Raw genomic sequence first — 15,749 nt, forward strand, 5'->3', positions numbered from 1 at the left:
AGGGGCATAGCATGAGAGACGTAACGTGCGTCTGACTCCTGGCTGGAACGCAAAGAGCGCGGTGACGTCACGATTGTTTATGCACGCTGCTGGGTGGAGGAACGGCGGGGCTGATGTCGGTGCCTGCTGGAGCCGCCGCCCCCCGGGGCCCCGCCGGTCTTCTCCTGCGCTGACCACAAGCTCCGACAGCGGGTGAGGAGGGTCCCCGGGGGAGGTGCTGCTACTACTGCCCGCCTGCTATTGGCTGCACGCGGGGCCAATGACTGACAGGCCTCCCGGACACCGACTCCTGCTGCCTGACAGAGTGACAGCAACACCGAGGAGGGAGGGGGGAGGGTGCTCGCTGCCCCTGGGGTATCCTCCTTGTGTTCTTCCCCTGCTGCCCCCGGGGTATCCTCCTTGTGACCCCCCCCCCCCCCCCGCTGCCCCCGGGGTATCCTCCTTGTGACACCCCCCCCCCCGCTGCCCCCGGGGTATCCTCCTTGTGACCCCCCCCCCCCCCTGCTGCCCCCAGGGTATCCTCCTTGTGACCCCCCCCCCCCCCTCGCTGCCCCCGGGGTATCCTCCTTGTGACCCCCCCCCCCCCCGCTGCCCCCGGGGTATCCTCCTTGTGACCCCCCCGCTGCCCTCGGGGTATCCTCCTTGTGACACCCCCCCCCCGCTGCCCCCGGGGTATCCTCCTTGTGACCCCCCCCCCTGCTGCCCCCAGGGTATCCTCCTTGTGACCCCCCCCCCCTCGCTGCCCCCGGGGTATCCTCTTTGTGACCCCCCCCTTGCTGCCCCCGGGGTATCCTCCTTGTGACCCCCCCCTGCTGCCCCCGGGGTATCCTCCTTGTGACCCCCCCCCTGCTGCCCCCGGGGTATCCTCCTTGTGACCCCCCCCCCCCCTGCTGCCCCCGGGGTATCCTCCTTGTGACCCCCCCCCCCCTGCTGCCCCCGGGGTATCCTCCTTGTGACCCCCCCCCCCCCTCGCTGCCCCCGGGGTATCCTCTTTGTGACCCCCCCCCTTGCTGCCCCCGGGGTATCCTCCTTGTGACCCCCCCCCTGCTGCCCCCGGGGTATCCTCCTTGTGACCCCCCCCCCCTGCTGCCCCCGGGGTATCCTCCTTGTGACCCCCCCCCCCCCTCGCTGCCCCCGGGGTATCCTCCTTGTGACCCCCCCCCCCTGCTGCCCCCGGGGTATCCTCCTTGTGACCCCTCCCCCCTGCTGCCCCCGGGGTATCCTCCTTGTGACCCCCCCCCCTCGCTGCCCCTGGGGTATCCTCCTTGTGACCCCCCCCCCTCGCTGCCCCTGGGGTATCCTCCTTGTGACCCCCCCCCCTCGCTGCCCCCGGGGTATCCTCTTTGTGACCCCCCCCCCCCTTGCTGCCCCCCAGGGGTATCCTCCTTGTGCTCTTCCCCTGCTGCCCCGGGGTATACTCCTTGTAACCCCCCCACTTTCTGCCCCCGGGGTATACTCCTTGTGCTCTTCCCCTGCTGCCCCCGGGGTATCCTCCTTGTGATCCCCCCTTGCTGCCCCCGGGGTATCCTCCTTGTGACCCCCCCCCCTGCTGCCCCCGGGGTATCCTCCTTGTGACCCCCCCCCTCGCTGCCCCCGGGGTATCCTCCTTGTGACCCCCCCTCGCTGCCCCTGGGGTATCCTCCTTGTGACCCCCCCCCCCCCCTCGCTGCCCCCGGGGTATCCTCTTTGTGACCCCCCCCCCCCCTTGCTGCCTCCCGGGGTATCCTCCTTGTGCTCTTCCCCTGCTGCCCCGGGGTATACTCCTTGTAACCCCCCCACTTTCTGCCCCCGGGGTATACTCCTTGTGCTCTTCCCCTGCTGCCCCCGGGGTATCCTCCTTGTGACCCCCCCTTGCTGCCCCCGGGGTATCCTCCTTGTGCTCTTCCCCTGCTGCCCCCGGGGTATCCTCCTTGTGACCCCCCCCTCCCCTCGCTGCCCCCGGGGTATCCTCCTTGTGACCCCCCCCCCCTCCCCTTGCTGCCCCCGGGGTATCCTCCTTGCGACCGCCCCCCCCCCTGCTGCCCCTGGGGTATACTCCTTGTGACCCCCCCTCCCCTTGCTGCCCCCGGGGTATCCTCCTTGTGCTCTTCCCCTGCTGACCCCGGGGTATCCTCCTTGTGACCCCCCCCCCCTCCCCTCGCTGCCCCCGGGGTATCCTCCTTGTGCTCTTCCCCTGCTGCCTCCGGGGTATCCTCCTTGTGACCCCCCCCCCCCTCGCTGCCCCCGGGGTATCCTCTTTGTGACCCCCCCCTTGCTGCCCCCAGGGTATCCTCTTTGTGACCCCCCCCTTGCTGCCCCCGGGTATCCTCCTTGTGCTCTTCCCCTGCGGCCCCTGGGGTATCCTCCTTGTGACCCCCCCCCCCCTGCCCCTGGGGTATCCTCCTTTGTGACCCCCCCCCCCCTCGCTGCCCCCGGGGTATCCTCCTTGTAACCCCCCCACTTGCTGCCCCCGGGGTAACCTCCTTCTGATCCCCTCTCCTTGTCCTCTCCCTCATCATTGCTGACTGTTTCCCCCTCCGCAGGATGAAGACATTGTTCCAGGAGATCAAAGCTTCTATAAAGAATAACTGTGACCAGGACCGTTCGTTCTGGAGGCCGGTGCTGCCCTGGGGAGGGGTCTTCACCATCCGGGCGGGCAGGAAGGCGGTGTCCTGTATGCCGCTCTATGTGGAGATCACGCTGAAGAACACGTGCACCATCGATGGCTTCCTCATGCTGCTCTACGTCATCTTACGGGAGAACCAGGCCTTCCCCCGCGAGCTCGCCCACTACCTGGGCCGGGACTTTGTGGACTGCTTCCTCCACCTCATGGACACCTACAGCTTCACCTCCGTCAAGTTACTGTGGATCTGGGACAAGATGGAGAAGCGGCAGTACAAGTCGGGCATCCACAGGGCCACGCTGGAGATCGACCTGTTCGGGAACGAGCACGAGAACTTCACCCGGAACCTGGAGCGTCTGATGGCGACTATCCAGGAGAGTTACTGCTCCAACTCCAGGTGCCCGCTGCGGGGGAAGGAGAGCCACATGCAGACCATACTCATCAAGTAAGAGCCGAGAAACACAGGGGCGGGGCGTGACAAACAATTGTCTCAATAGGCTCCACCCACTCGGCACCAAAGAGTTTTACAGATCAGCAGGTGTCAGAAAGTTACACAGATTTGTATTTACTTGCTGCTAGCTGCTGTATGTCCTGCAGGAAGTGGTGTATTCTCTCCAGTTTTCCAGTACTTATCAGCTGCTGTATGTCCTGCAGGGAGTGGTGTATTCTCTCCAGTTTTCCAGTACTTATCAGCTGCTATATGTCCTGCAGGAAGTGGTGTATTCTCTCCAGTCTGACACAGTGCTCTCTGCTGCCACCTCTCTGCTGCCACCACTTCCTGTAGGACATACAGCAGCTGATAAGTACTGGAAGACTGGAGGGAATACACCACTCCTGCAGGACATTCAGCAACTGATAAGTACCAGAAGACTGGAGATTATTATATAGAAGGCTCTTATTATTTCTCAAGGGAAGTTTTTCCTCTTACAGCTCTTAACAAATGAGGCTTATATGGGGAGGGGGTCTCAGCGCTGATCTCCCCCTATTGCAGACACACTAGATGGGGGTTATAGAAGCCCCCTGTTACATAGTGCCCCCCTGACTGCAGACACGCTGGATGGGGGTAATAGAAGCCCCCTGTTACATAGTGCCCCCCTGACTGCAGACACGCTAGATGGGGGTAATAGAAGCCCCCTGTGACATAGTGCCCCCCTGACTGCAGACACGCTGGATGGGGGGTAATAGAAGCCCCCTGTGACATAGTGCCCCCCTGACTGCAGACACGCTAGATGGGGGTAATAGAAGCCCCCTGTGACATAGTGCCCCCCTGACTGCAGACACGCTGGATGGGGGGTAATAGAAGCCCCCTGTGACATAGTGCCCCCCTGACTGCAGACACACTGGATGGGGGTTATAGAAGCCCCCTGTGACATAGTGCCCCCCTGACTGCAGACACGCTGGATGGGGGTAGTAGAAGACCCCTGTTACATAGTGCCCCCCTGACTGCAGACACGCTGGATGGGGGTAATAGAAGCCCCCTGTTACATAGTGCCCCCCTGACTGCAGACACGCTGGATGGGGGTAATAGAAGACCCCTGTTACATAGTGCCCCCCTGACTGCAGACACGCTGGATGGGGGTAATAGAAGCCCCCTGTTACATAGTGCCCCCCTGACTGCAGACACGCTAGATGGGGGTAATAGAAGCCCCCTGTGACATAGTGCCCCCCTGACTGCAGACACGCTGGATGGGGGTTATAGAAGCCCCCTGTTACATAGTGCCCCCCTGACTGCAGACACACTAGATGGGGGTAATAGAAGACCCCTGTTACATAGTGCCCCCCTGACTGCAGACACGCTGGATGGGGGGTAATAGAAGCCCCCTGTGACATAGTGCCCCCCTGACTGCAGACACACTGGATGGGGGTTATAGAAGCCCCCTGTGACATAGTGCCCCCCTGACTGCAGACACGCTGGATGGGGGTAATAGAAGCCCCCTGTGACATAGTGCCCCCCTGACTGCAGACACGCTGGATGGGGGTTATAGAAGCCCCCTGTTACATAGTGCACCCCTGACTGCAGACACGCTGGATGGGGGGTAATAGAAGCCCCCTGTTACATAGTGCCCCCCTGACTGCAGACACGCTGGATGGGGGGTAATAGAAGCCCCCATTGACATAGTGCCCCCCTGACTGCAGACACGCTGGATGGGGGTAATAGAAGCCCCCTGTGACATAGTGCCCCCCTGACTGCAGACACGCTGGATGGGGGTAATAGAAGCCCCCTGTGACATAGTGCCCCCCTGACTGCAGACACGCTGGATGGGGGTAATAGAAGCCCCCTGTGACATAGTGCCCCCCTGACTGCAGAAACGCTGGATGGGGGGTCCCAGATGACCGACCGCCACCCGAAAATTACAGTAACCACCGGTATAGCAGCTAACCTGCTGATGGGTGGGGTCAGGTGTCCCCCATTGTACTCACTAGGAAGATGGCGGCGGAGGTCACATGACATGGCAGCGAAGGTCTCATGATTAGATGGCGGCGGCGGCGCTCACATGGTTACATGACGGCGGAGGTCACATGATGAGATGGCACCGAAGGTCACATGGTTAGATGGTGGCGCTCACATGGTTACATGGCGGCGGAGGTCACATGATGAGATGGCGGTGGAGGTCACATGATGAGATGGCGCCGAAGGTCACATGGTTAGATGGCCGCAGAGGTCACATGATTAGATGGCGGTGGAGATCACATGACGACATGTCTATTAAACTGTTGTCTCCTCAGCCCCCCCCATGACATCCCGCACGGAGACCTGATCCAGATGGCGGTAGACGAGCTGTTCTGTTCCCGGATCGAACTATGTGAAGAGATGGGGTGAGTGCCCCTCTCACTGCTGTTACTTCAGTTATATAGGGTCCCCCATTCTGATACCAGACACCTGCTGGCGGCTTCCCTCCCTGAGAACACAGTGCAGACGAGTGCCAGATCATCAGGCGGGCAGCGCAGTGTATGGAGGCCATCAGTATAACATGGGGCGGGGGGGACTCCCACATTACAGGGGGAGGGGGGGGGGGGTGGACGTACAGACATTGATGACATATATTAGGGTGACGGTCTGCAGGAACGTCTGTCCAGGGGGGGGGAGGTATACACACATATACCAGGGTGACGGTCTGCAGGTGCGGCTGTCTGGGGGGGGGGAGGAGGAGGTATACAGACATATACCAGGGCGACGGTCAGCTGGTGCGGCTGTCTGGGGGGGGGGGAGGTGGTATACAGACATATACCAGGGCGACGGTCAGCTGGTGCGGCTGTCTGGGGGGGGGAGGTATACAGACATATACCAGGGTGACGGTCTGCAGGTGCGGCTGTCTGGGGGGGGGAGGGGGGGTATACAGACATATACCAGGGTGACGGTCTGTGTCTGCAGGTGCGGCTGTCGGGGGGGGGGGAGGAGGTATACAGACATATACCAGGGTGACGGTCTGCAGGTGCGGCTGTCTGGGGGGGGGGGGGGTGGTATACAGACATATACCAGGGTGACTGTCTGTGTCTGCAGGTGCGGCTGTCTGGGGGGGGGGGGGGGGGGGGTGGTATACAGGCATATACCAGGGTGACGGTCTGCAGGTGCGGCTGTCTGGGGGGGGGGGGGAGGAGGTATACAGACATATACCAGAGTGACGGTCTGCAGGTGCGGCAGTCTGGGGGGGGGGGGGGTATACAGACATATACCAGGATGACGGTCTGTGTCTGCAGGTGCGGCTGTCTGGGGGGGGGGGGGGAGGTATACAGACATATACCAGGGTGACAGTCTGCAGGTGCGGCTGTCTGGGGGGGGGGGGGGAGGTATACAGACATATACCAGGGTGACGGTCTGTGTCTGCAGGTGCGGCTGTCTGGGGGGGGGGGGGAGGTATACAGACATATACCAGGGTGACGGTCTGCAGGTGCGGCTGTCTGGGGGGGGGGGGGGGGGAGGTATACAGACATATACCAGGGTGACAGTCTGCAGGTGCGGCTGTCTGGGGGGGGGGGAGGTATACAGACATATACCAGGGTGACTGTCTGCAGGTGCTGCTGTCTGGGGGGGGAGGTATACAGACATATACCAGGGTGACTGTCTGCAGGTGCTGCTGTCTGGGGGGGGGGGGAGGTATACAGACATATACCAGGGTGACGGTCTGCAGGTGCGGCTGTCTGGGGGGGGAGGAGGTATACAGACATATACTAGGGTGACGGTCTGCAGGTGCGGCTGTCTGGGGGGGGGGGGGGGGAGGTATACAGACATATACCAGGGTGACGGTCTGCAGGTGCGGCTGTCTGGGGGGGGAGGAGGTATACAGACATATACCAGGGTGACGGTCTGCAGGTGCGGCTGTCTGGGGGGGGGGGGAGGTATACAGACATATACCAGGGTGACGGTCTGCAGGTGCGGCTGTCTGGGGGGGGAGGAGGTATACAGACATATACCAGGGTGACTGTCTGCAGGTGCGGCTGTCTGGGGGGGGGGGGGGGGAGGTATACAGACATATACCAGGGTGACGGTCAGCTGGTGCGGCTGTCTGGGGGGGGGGAGGTATACAGACATATACCAGGGTGACGGTCTGTGTCTGCAGGTGCGGCTGTCTGGGGGGGGGGAGGTATACAGACATATACCAGGGTGACGGTCTGTGTCTGCAGGTGCGGCTGTCTGGGGGGGGGGGGGGAGGTATACAGACATGTACCAGGGTGACGGTCTGCAGGTGCGGCTGTCTGGGGGGGGGGGGGAGGTATACAGACATATACCAGGGTGACAGTCTGCAGGTGCTGCTGTCTGGGGGGGGAGGTATACAGACATATATCAGGGTGACGGTCTGCAGGTGCTGCTGTCTGGGGGGGGGAGGTATACAGACATATACCAGGGTGACTGTCTGCAGGTGCTGCTGTCTGGGGGGGGGGGGGAGGTATACAGACATATACCAGGGTGACTGTCTGCAGGTGCGGCTGTCTGGGGGGGGGGGGGGGGGAGGTATACAGACATATACCAGGGTGACGGTCAGCTGGTGCGGCTGTCTGGGGGGGGGGGAGGTATACAGACATATACCAGGGTGACGGTCTGCAGGTGCGGCTGTCTGGGGGGGGGAGGAGGTATACAGACATATACCAGGGTGACGGTCAGCTGGTGCGGCTGTCTGGGGGGGGGGAGGTATACAGACATATACCAGGGTGACGGTCAGCTGGTGCGGCTGTCTGGGGGGGGGGAGGTATACAGACATATACCAGGGTGACGGTCAGCTGGTGCGGCTGTCTGGGGGGGGGAGGAGGTATACAGACATATACCAGGGTGACGGTCAGCTGGTGCGGCTGTCTGGGGGGGGGGGAGGTATACAGACATATACCAGGGTGACGGTCTGCTGGTGCTGCTGTCTGGGGGGGGGGGAAGTATACAGACATATACCAGGGTGACTGTCTGTGTCTGCAGGTGCGGCTGTCTGGGGGGGGGAGGTATACAGACATATACCAGGGTGACGGTCTGCAGGTGCGGCTGTCTGGGGGGGGGGGAGGTATACAGACATATACCAGGGTGACGGTCTGTGTCTGCAGGTGCTGCTGTCTGGGGGGTGGGGAAGGTATACAGACATATACCAGGGTGACGGTCTGCAGGTGCGGCTGTCTGGGGGGGGGAGGAGGTATACAGACATATACGAGGGTGACGGTCTGCAGGTGCGGCTGTCTGGGGGGGGGGGGAGGTATACAGACATATACCAGGGTGACGGTCTGTGTCTGCAGGTGCGGCTGTCTGGGGGGGGGAGGTATACAGACATATACCAGGGTGACTGTCTGTGTCTGCAGGTGCGGCTGTCTGGGGGGGGGGGGAGGGGAGGTATACAGACATATACCAGGGTGACGGTCTGCAGGTGCGGCTGTCTGGGGGAGGGGAGGTATACAGACATATACCAGGGTGACTGTCTGTGTCTGCAGGTGCGGCTGTCTGGGGGGGGGGGGGGGGGGAGGGGAGGTATACAGACATATACCAGGGTGACTGTCTGTGTCTGCAGGTGCGGCTGTCTGGGGGGGGGGGGAGGGGAGGTATACAGACATATACCAGGGTGACGGTCTGCAGGTGCGGCTGTCTGGGGGAGGGAGGTATACAGACATATACCAGGGTGACTGTCTGTGTCTGCAGGTGCGGCTGTCTGGGGGGGGGGGGGGGGGGAGGGGAGGTATACAGACATATACCAGGGTGACTGTCTGTGTCTGCAGGTGCGGCTGTCTCAGGGAGTTCTCGCAGAGGGTCTTCTGCTATGGAGCGCCTCCATTTGTGATCCTGAACATGGAGCAGTGGAGATCAGAAGACCTGGCGTATGTGCCGTATTACCTGGACCTGTGTGACCACAAGTGAGTATGGACCGATCCTGGCACGGCCATCGGGTACAGTCATAGCCCCCCCCCTCCCCCCCCCCCCCCCCCCCCCCCCCCGCCATCGGGTACAGTCATAGCCCTCCCCCCCGCCATCGGGTACAGTCATAGCCCTCCCCCCCGCCATCGGGTTACAGTCATAGCCCTCCCCCCCCGCCATCGGGTACAGTCATAGCCCTCCCCCCCCCCCCCCGCCATCGGGTACAGTCATAGCCCTCCCCCCCCGCCATCGGGTACAGTCATAGCCCTCCCCCCCGCCATCGGGTACAGTCATAGCCCTCCCCCCCGCCATCGGGTACAGTCATAGCCCTCCCCCCCGCCATCGGGTACAGTCATAGCCCTCCCCCCCGCCATCGGGTACAGTCATAGCCCTCCCCCCCGCCATCGGGTACAGTCATAGCCCTCCCCCCCGCCATCGGGTACAGTCATAGCCCTCCCCCCCCCCCGCCATCGGGTACAGTCATAGCCCTCCCCCCGCCATCGGGTACAGTCATAGTGGGGAGGATGTCCTGGGTGTGACCATCTTTCCCCCGTGTCTTCCGCTCTCAGGTATCTTCTGGAAGGAGCCACGCTGTTTAACAAGGAGGAGCACCATTACTCTGCCGCCTTCCAGATTGATGGATATTGGATGCATTATGACGGCCTCCGGAGCGTGAACCTTATCCTCCTGCACAAACCTCCGGAGCTGCTGCTCCTCTCCTCGCTGGTCTATGTCCGGGCCGCAGAGAAATGAGCAGGACAATCACTTTTATTGTTTTAAATAATTGTATTAAAGGCAAAGTACCGGAAATGTGGCGGAAGATGTGGCCGATATGTACCGGAAAAAGTACCGGAAATGTTCCGGGAAATGTGGCGGATATGTACCGGAAATGTGGCGGATATGTACCGGAAAATGTGCCGGGAAATGTGGCGGATATGTACCGGAAATGTAGCGGATATGTACCAGAAAATGTGCCGGGAAATGTGGCGGATATGTACCGGAAATGTTCCGGGAAATGTGGCGGATATGTACCGGAAATGTGGCGGATATGTACCGGAAAATGTGGCGGAAGAAGTACCAGAAATGTGGCGGAAGAAGTACCAGAAATGTGGCGGAAGAAGTACCAGAAATGTGGCGGATATGTACCGGAAAAAGTGCGGGAAATGTGCCGGGAAAAAAGTGGCGGAACAGTACGGGAACTTTTAGAGGAAAAAAAATTTCGTTTTGGTTATAATGGCGGCCCCAGCATATCCTGTATACAGGACCTGGTATATATATGTGTGTGTAATAATGGCGGCCCCCAGCGTATCCTGTATACAGGGCCCGGAGTGTATATGTGTGTAATAATGGCGGCCCCAGCGTATCCTGTATACAGGACCTGGTATATATATGTGTGTAATAATGGCGGCCCCAGCGTATCTGTATACAGGACCTGGTATATATATGTGTGTAATAATGGCGGCCCCAGCGTATCCTGTATACAGGGCTCGGGGTGTATATGTGTGTAATAATGGCGGCCCCAGCGTATCCTGTATACAGGGCTCGGGGTGTATATGTGTGTAATAATGGCGGCCCCAGCGTATCCTGTATACAGGACCTGGTATATATATGTGTGTGTAATAATGGCGGCCCCCAGCGTATCCTGTATACAGGGCCCGGAGTGTATATGTGTGTAATAATGGCGGCCCCAGCGTATCCTGTATACAGGACCTGGTATATATATGTGTGTAATAATGGCGGCCCCAGCGTATCTGTATACAGGACCTGGTATATATATGTGTGTAATAATGGCGGCCCCAGCGTATCCTGTATACAGGGCTCGGGGTGTATATGTGTGTAATAATGGCGGCCCCAGCGTATCCTGTATACAGGGCTCGGGGTGTATATGTGTGTAATAATGGCGGCCCCAGCGTATCCTGTATACAGGGCCCGGGGTGTATATGTGTGTAATAATGGCGGTCCCAGCGTATCCTGTATACAGGGCCCGGGGGGTATATGTGTGTAATAATGGCGGCCCCAGCGTATCCTGTATACAGGGCCCGGAGTGTATATGTGTGTAATAATGGCGGCCCCAGCGTATCCTGTATACAGGACCTGGTATATATATGTGTGTAATAATGGCGGCCCCAGCGTATCCTGTATACAGGGCCCGGAGTGTATATGTGTGTAATAATGGCGGCCCCAGCGTATCCTGTATACAGGGCCCGAGGGGTATATGTGTGTAATAATGGCGGCCCCAGCGTATCCTGTATACAGGGCTCGGGGTGTATATATGTGTGTAATAATGGCGGCCCCAGCGTATCCTGTATATAGGACCTGGTATATATATGTGTGTAATAATGGCGGCCCCAGCGTATTCTGTATACAGGGCTCGGGGTGTATATGTGTGTAATAATGGCGGCCCCAGCGTATCCTGTATACAGGGCCCGGAGTGTATATGTGTGTAATAATGGCGGCCCCAGCGTATCCTGTATACAGGGCCCGGGGGGTATATGTGTGTAATAATGGCGGCCCCAGCGTATCCTGTATACAGGGCCCGGGGTGTATATGTGTGTAATAATGGCGGCCCCAGCGTATCTGTATACAGGGCCCGAGGGGTATATGTGTGTAATAATGGCGGCCCCAGCGTATCCTGTATACAGGGCTCGGGGTGTATATGTGTGTAATAATGGCGGCCCCAGCGTATCCTGTATACAGGGCCCGGGGTGTATATGTGTGTAATAATGGCGGCCCCAGCGTATCCTGTATACAGGGCTCGGGGTGTATATGTGTGTAATAATGGCGGCCCCAGCGTATCTGTATACAGGACCTGGTATATATATGTGTGTAATAATGGCGGCCCCAGCGTATCCTGTATACAGGACCTGGTATATATATGTGTGTAATAATGGCGGCCCCAGCTTATCCTGTATACAGGGCCCAGGGTGTATATGTGTGTAATAATGGCGGCCCCAGCGTATCCTGTATACAGGGCCCGGAGTGTATATGTGTGTAATAATGGCGGCCCCAGCGTATCCTGTATACAGGACCTGGTATATATGTGTGTAATAATGGCGGCCCCAGCGTATCCTGTATACAGGGCTCGGGGTGTATATGTGTGTAATAATGGCGGCCCCAGCGTATCCTGTATACAGGGCCCGGGGGGTATATGTGTGTAATAATGGCGGCCCCAGCGTATCCTGTATACAGGACCTGGTATATATATGTGTGTAATAATGGCGGCCCCAGCGTATCCTGTATACAGGGCCCGGGGGGTATATGTGTGTAATAATGGCGGCCCCAGCGTATCCTGTATACAGGGCCCGGAGTGTATATGTGTATAATAATGGCGGCCCCAGCGTATCCTGTATACAGGGCCGGGGGTGTATATGTGTGTAATAATGGCGGTCCCAGCGTATCCTGTATACAGGGCCCGGGGGGTATATGTGTGTAATAATGGCGGCCCCAGCGTATCCTGTATACAGGACCTGGTATATATATGTGTGTAATAATGGCGGCCCCAGCGTATCCTGTATACAGGACCTGGTATATATATGTGTGTAATAATGGCGGCCCCAGCGTATCCTGTATACAGGACCTGGTATATATATGTGTGTAATAATGGCGGCCCCAGCGTATCCTGTATACAGGGCCCGGGGGGTATATGTGTGTAATAATGGCGGCCCCAGCGTATCCTGTATACAGGGCCCGGAGTGTATATGTGTGTAATAATGGCGGCCCCAGCGTATCCTGTATACAGGACCTGGTATATATATGTGTGTAATAATGGCGGCCCCAGCGTATCCTGTATACAGGGCCCGGGGGGTATATGTGTGTAATAATGGCGGCCCCAGCGTATCTGTATACAGGACCTGGTATATATGTGTGTAATAATGGCGGCCCCAGCGTATCCTGTATACAGGGCCCGGGGGGTATATGTGTGTAATAATGGCGGCCCCAGCGTATCTGTATACAGGACCTGGTATATATGTGTGTAATAATGGCGGCCCCAGCGTATCCTGTATACAGGGCCCGGGGGTATATGTGTGTAATAATGGCGGCCCCAGCGTATCCTGTATACAGGACCTGGTATATATATATATGTGTGTATAATGGCGGCCCCAGCGTATCCTGTATACAGGGCTCGGGTGTATATGTGTGTATAATGGCGGCCCCAGCGTATCCTGTATACAGGGCCGGGGGTTTATATGTGTTTAATACTGGCGGCCCAGCGTATCCTGTATACAGGGCCCGGAGTGTATATGTGTGTAATAATGCGGCCCCAGCGTATCTGTATACAGGACCTGGTATATATATGTAGTGTAATGGCGGCCCCAGCGTAGTCTGTATACAGGGCCCGGGGGGTATATGTGTGAATAATGGCGGCCCCAGCGTATCCTGTATACAGGCCCGTGGGGTATATGTGTGTAATAATGGCGGCCCCAGCGTAATCCTGTATACAGGGCCCGGGGGTATATGTTGTGTAATAAATGGCGGCCCCCCCAGCGTATCTGTATACAGGACCTGGGATATATGTGTGTAATAATGGCGGCCCCAGCGTATCCTGTATACAGGGCTCGGGGTGTATATGTGTGTAATAATGGCGGCCCCAGCGTATCCTGTATACAGGGCCCGGGGGGTATATGTGTGTAATAATGGCGGCCCCAGCGTATCCTGTATACAGGACCTGGTATATATGTGTGTAATAATGGCGGCCCCAGCGTATCCTGTATACAGGACCTGGTATATATATGTGTGTAATAATGGCGGCCCCAGCGTATCCTGTATACAGGGCCGGGGGTGTATATGTGTGTAATAATGGCGGCCCCAGCGTATCCTGTATACAGGGCTCGGGGTGTATATGTGTGTAATAATGGCGGCCCCAGCGTATCCTGTATACAGGGCCCGGAGTGTATATGTGTGTAATAATGGCGGTCCCAGCGTATCCTGTATACAGGGCCCGGGGGGTATATGTGTGTAATAATGGCGGCCCCAGCGTATCCTGTATACAGGGCTCGGGGTGTATATATGTGTGTAATAATGGCGGCCCCAGCGTATCCTGTATACAGGGCCCGGAGTGTATATGTGTGTAATAATGGCGGCCCCAGCGTATCTGTATACAGGACCTGGTATATATATGTGTGTAATAATGGCGGCCCCAGCGTATCCTGTATACAGGACCTGGTATATATGTGTGTAATAATGGCGGCCCCAGCGTATCCTGTATACAGGGCCCGGGGGTATATGTGTGTAATAATGGCGGCCCCAGCGTATCCTGTATACAGGACCGGGTATATATATGTGTGTAATAATGGCGGCCCCAGCGTATTCTGTATACAGGGCCCGGGGGGTATATGTGTGTAATAATGGCGGCCCCAGCGTATCCTGTATACAGGGCCCGGGGGGTATATGTGTGTAATAATGGCGGCCCCAGCGTATCCTGTATACAGGACCTGGTATATATGTGTGTAATAATGGCGGCCCCAGCGTATCCTGTATACAGGACCTGGTATATATATGTGTGTAATAATGGCGGCCCCAGCGTATCCTGTATACAGGACCTGGTATATATATGTGTGTAATAATGGCGGCCCCAGCGTATCCTGTATACAGGACCTGGTATATATATGTGTGTAATAATGGCGGCCCCAGCGTATCCTGTATACAGGACCTGGTATATATATGTGTGTAATAATGGCGGCCCCAGCGTATCCTGTATACAGGGCCCGGGGGGTATATGTGTGTAATAATGGCGGCCCCAGCGTATCTGTATACAGGACCTGGTATATATGTGTGTAATAATGGCGGCCCCAGCGTATCCTGTATACAGGGCCCGGGGGGTATATGTGTGTAATAATGGCGGCCCCAGCGTATCTGTATACAGGACCTGGTATATATGTGTGTAATAATGGCGGCCCCAGCGTATCCTGTATACAGGGCCCGGGGGGTATATGTGTGTAATAATGGCGGCCCCAGCGTATCCTGTATACAGGACCTGGTATATATATATATGTGTGTAATAATGGCGGCCCCAGCGTATCCTGTATACAGGGCTCGGGGTGTATATGTGTGTAATAATGGCGGCCCCAGCGTATCCTGTATACAGGGCCCGGGGGTGTATATGTGTGTAATAATGGCGGCCCCAGCGTATCCTGTATACAGGACCTGGTATATATATGTGTGTAATAATGGCGGCCCCAGCGTATCCTGTATACAGGGCCCGAGGGGTATATGTGTGTAATAATGGCGGCCCCAGCGTATCCTGTATACAGGGCCCGAGGGGTATATGTGTGTAATAATGGCGGCCCCAGCGTATCCTGTATACAGGGCCCGGAGTGTATATGTGTGTAATAATGGCGGCCCCAGCGTATCCTGTATACAGGACCTGGTATATATATGTGTGTAATGGCGGCCCCAGCGTATCTGTATACAGGGCCCGGGGGGTATATGTGTGTAATAATGGCGGCCCCAGCGTATCTGTATACAGGGCCCGGGGGGTATATGTGTGTAATAATGGCGGCCCCAGCGTATCCTGTATACAGGGCCCGGGGGGTATATGTGTGTAATAATGGCGGCCCCAGCGTATCTGTATACAGGACCTGGTATATATGTGTGTAATAATGGCGGCCCCAGCGTATCCTGTATACAGGGCTCGGGGTGTATATGTGTGTAATAATGGCGGCCCCAGCGTATCCTGTATACAGGGCCCGGGGGGTATATGTGTGTAATAATGGCGGCCCCAGCGTATCCTGTATACAGGGCCCGGGGTGTATATGTGTGTAATAATGGCGGCCCCAGCGTATCCTGTATACAGGACCTGGTATATATATGTGTGTAATAATGGCG

General features: G+C 57.7%; 1 protein-coding gene across 3 annotated transcripts; it reads left to right on the forward strand.

Annotated features, from left to right (window-relative positions):
- Nucleotides 1-12,392, forward strand: C13H14orf28 (chromosome 13 C14orf28 homolog). 3 transcript variants are annotated; one of them, XR_011359598.1, is made up of 6 exons: nucleotides 31-192; nucleotides 2,523-3,047; nucleotides 5,330-5,419; nucleotides 8,789-8,923; nucleotides 9,494-11,465; nucleotides 11,520-12,392. XR_011359598.1 is itself a non-coding variant. In XM_069950943.1 (5 exons), the coding sequence occupies exons 1-5, from the start codon at nucleotides 80-82 to the stop codon at nucleotides 9,675-9,677; spliced, it is 999 nt and encodes a 332-aa protein (XP_069807044.1). In that variant the 5' UTR covers nucleotides 1-79; the 3' UTR covers nucleotides 9,678-12,392. The 3 variants fall into 3 exon arrangements, 2 of the variants coding, with proteins under 2 accessions (XP_069807044.1, XP_069807043.1); XM_069950943.1 differs by having other exon boundaries at nucleotides 1-192; nucleotides 2,523-2,999; nucleotides 9,494-12,392; XM_069950942.1 differs by having other exon boundaries at nucleotides 9,494-12,392.
- Nucleotides 12,393-15,749: the final 3,357 nt, after the last annotated feature.

The sequence above is a fragment of the Dendropsophus ebraccatus genome, chromosome 13 (genome assembly GCF_027789765.1).
Source record: "Dendropsophus ebraccatus isolate aDenEbr1 chromosome 13, aDenEbr1.pat, whole genome shotgun sequence".
In the NCBI taxonomy this organism is placed as follows: domain Eukaryota; kingdom Metazoa; phylum Chordata; class Amphibia; order Anura; family Hylidae; genus Dendropsophus; species Dendropsophus ebraccatus.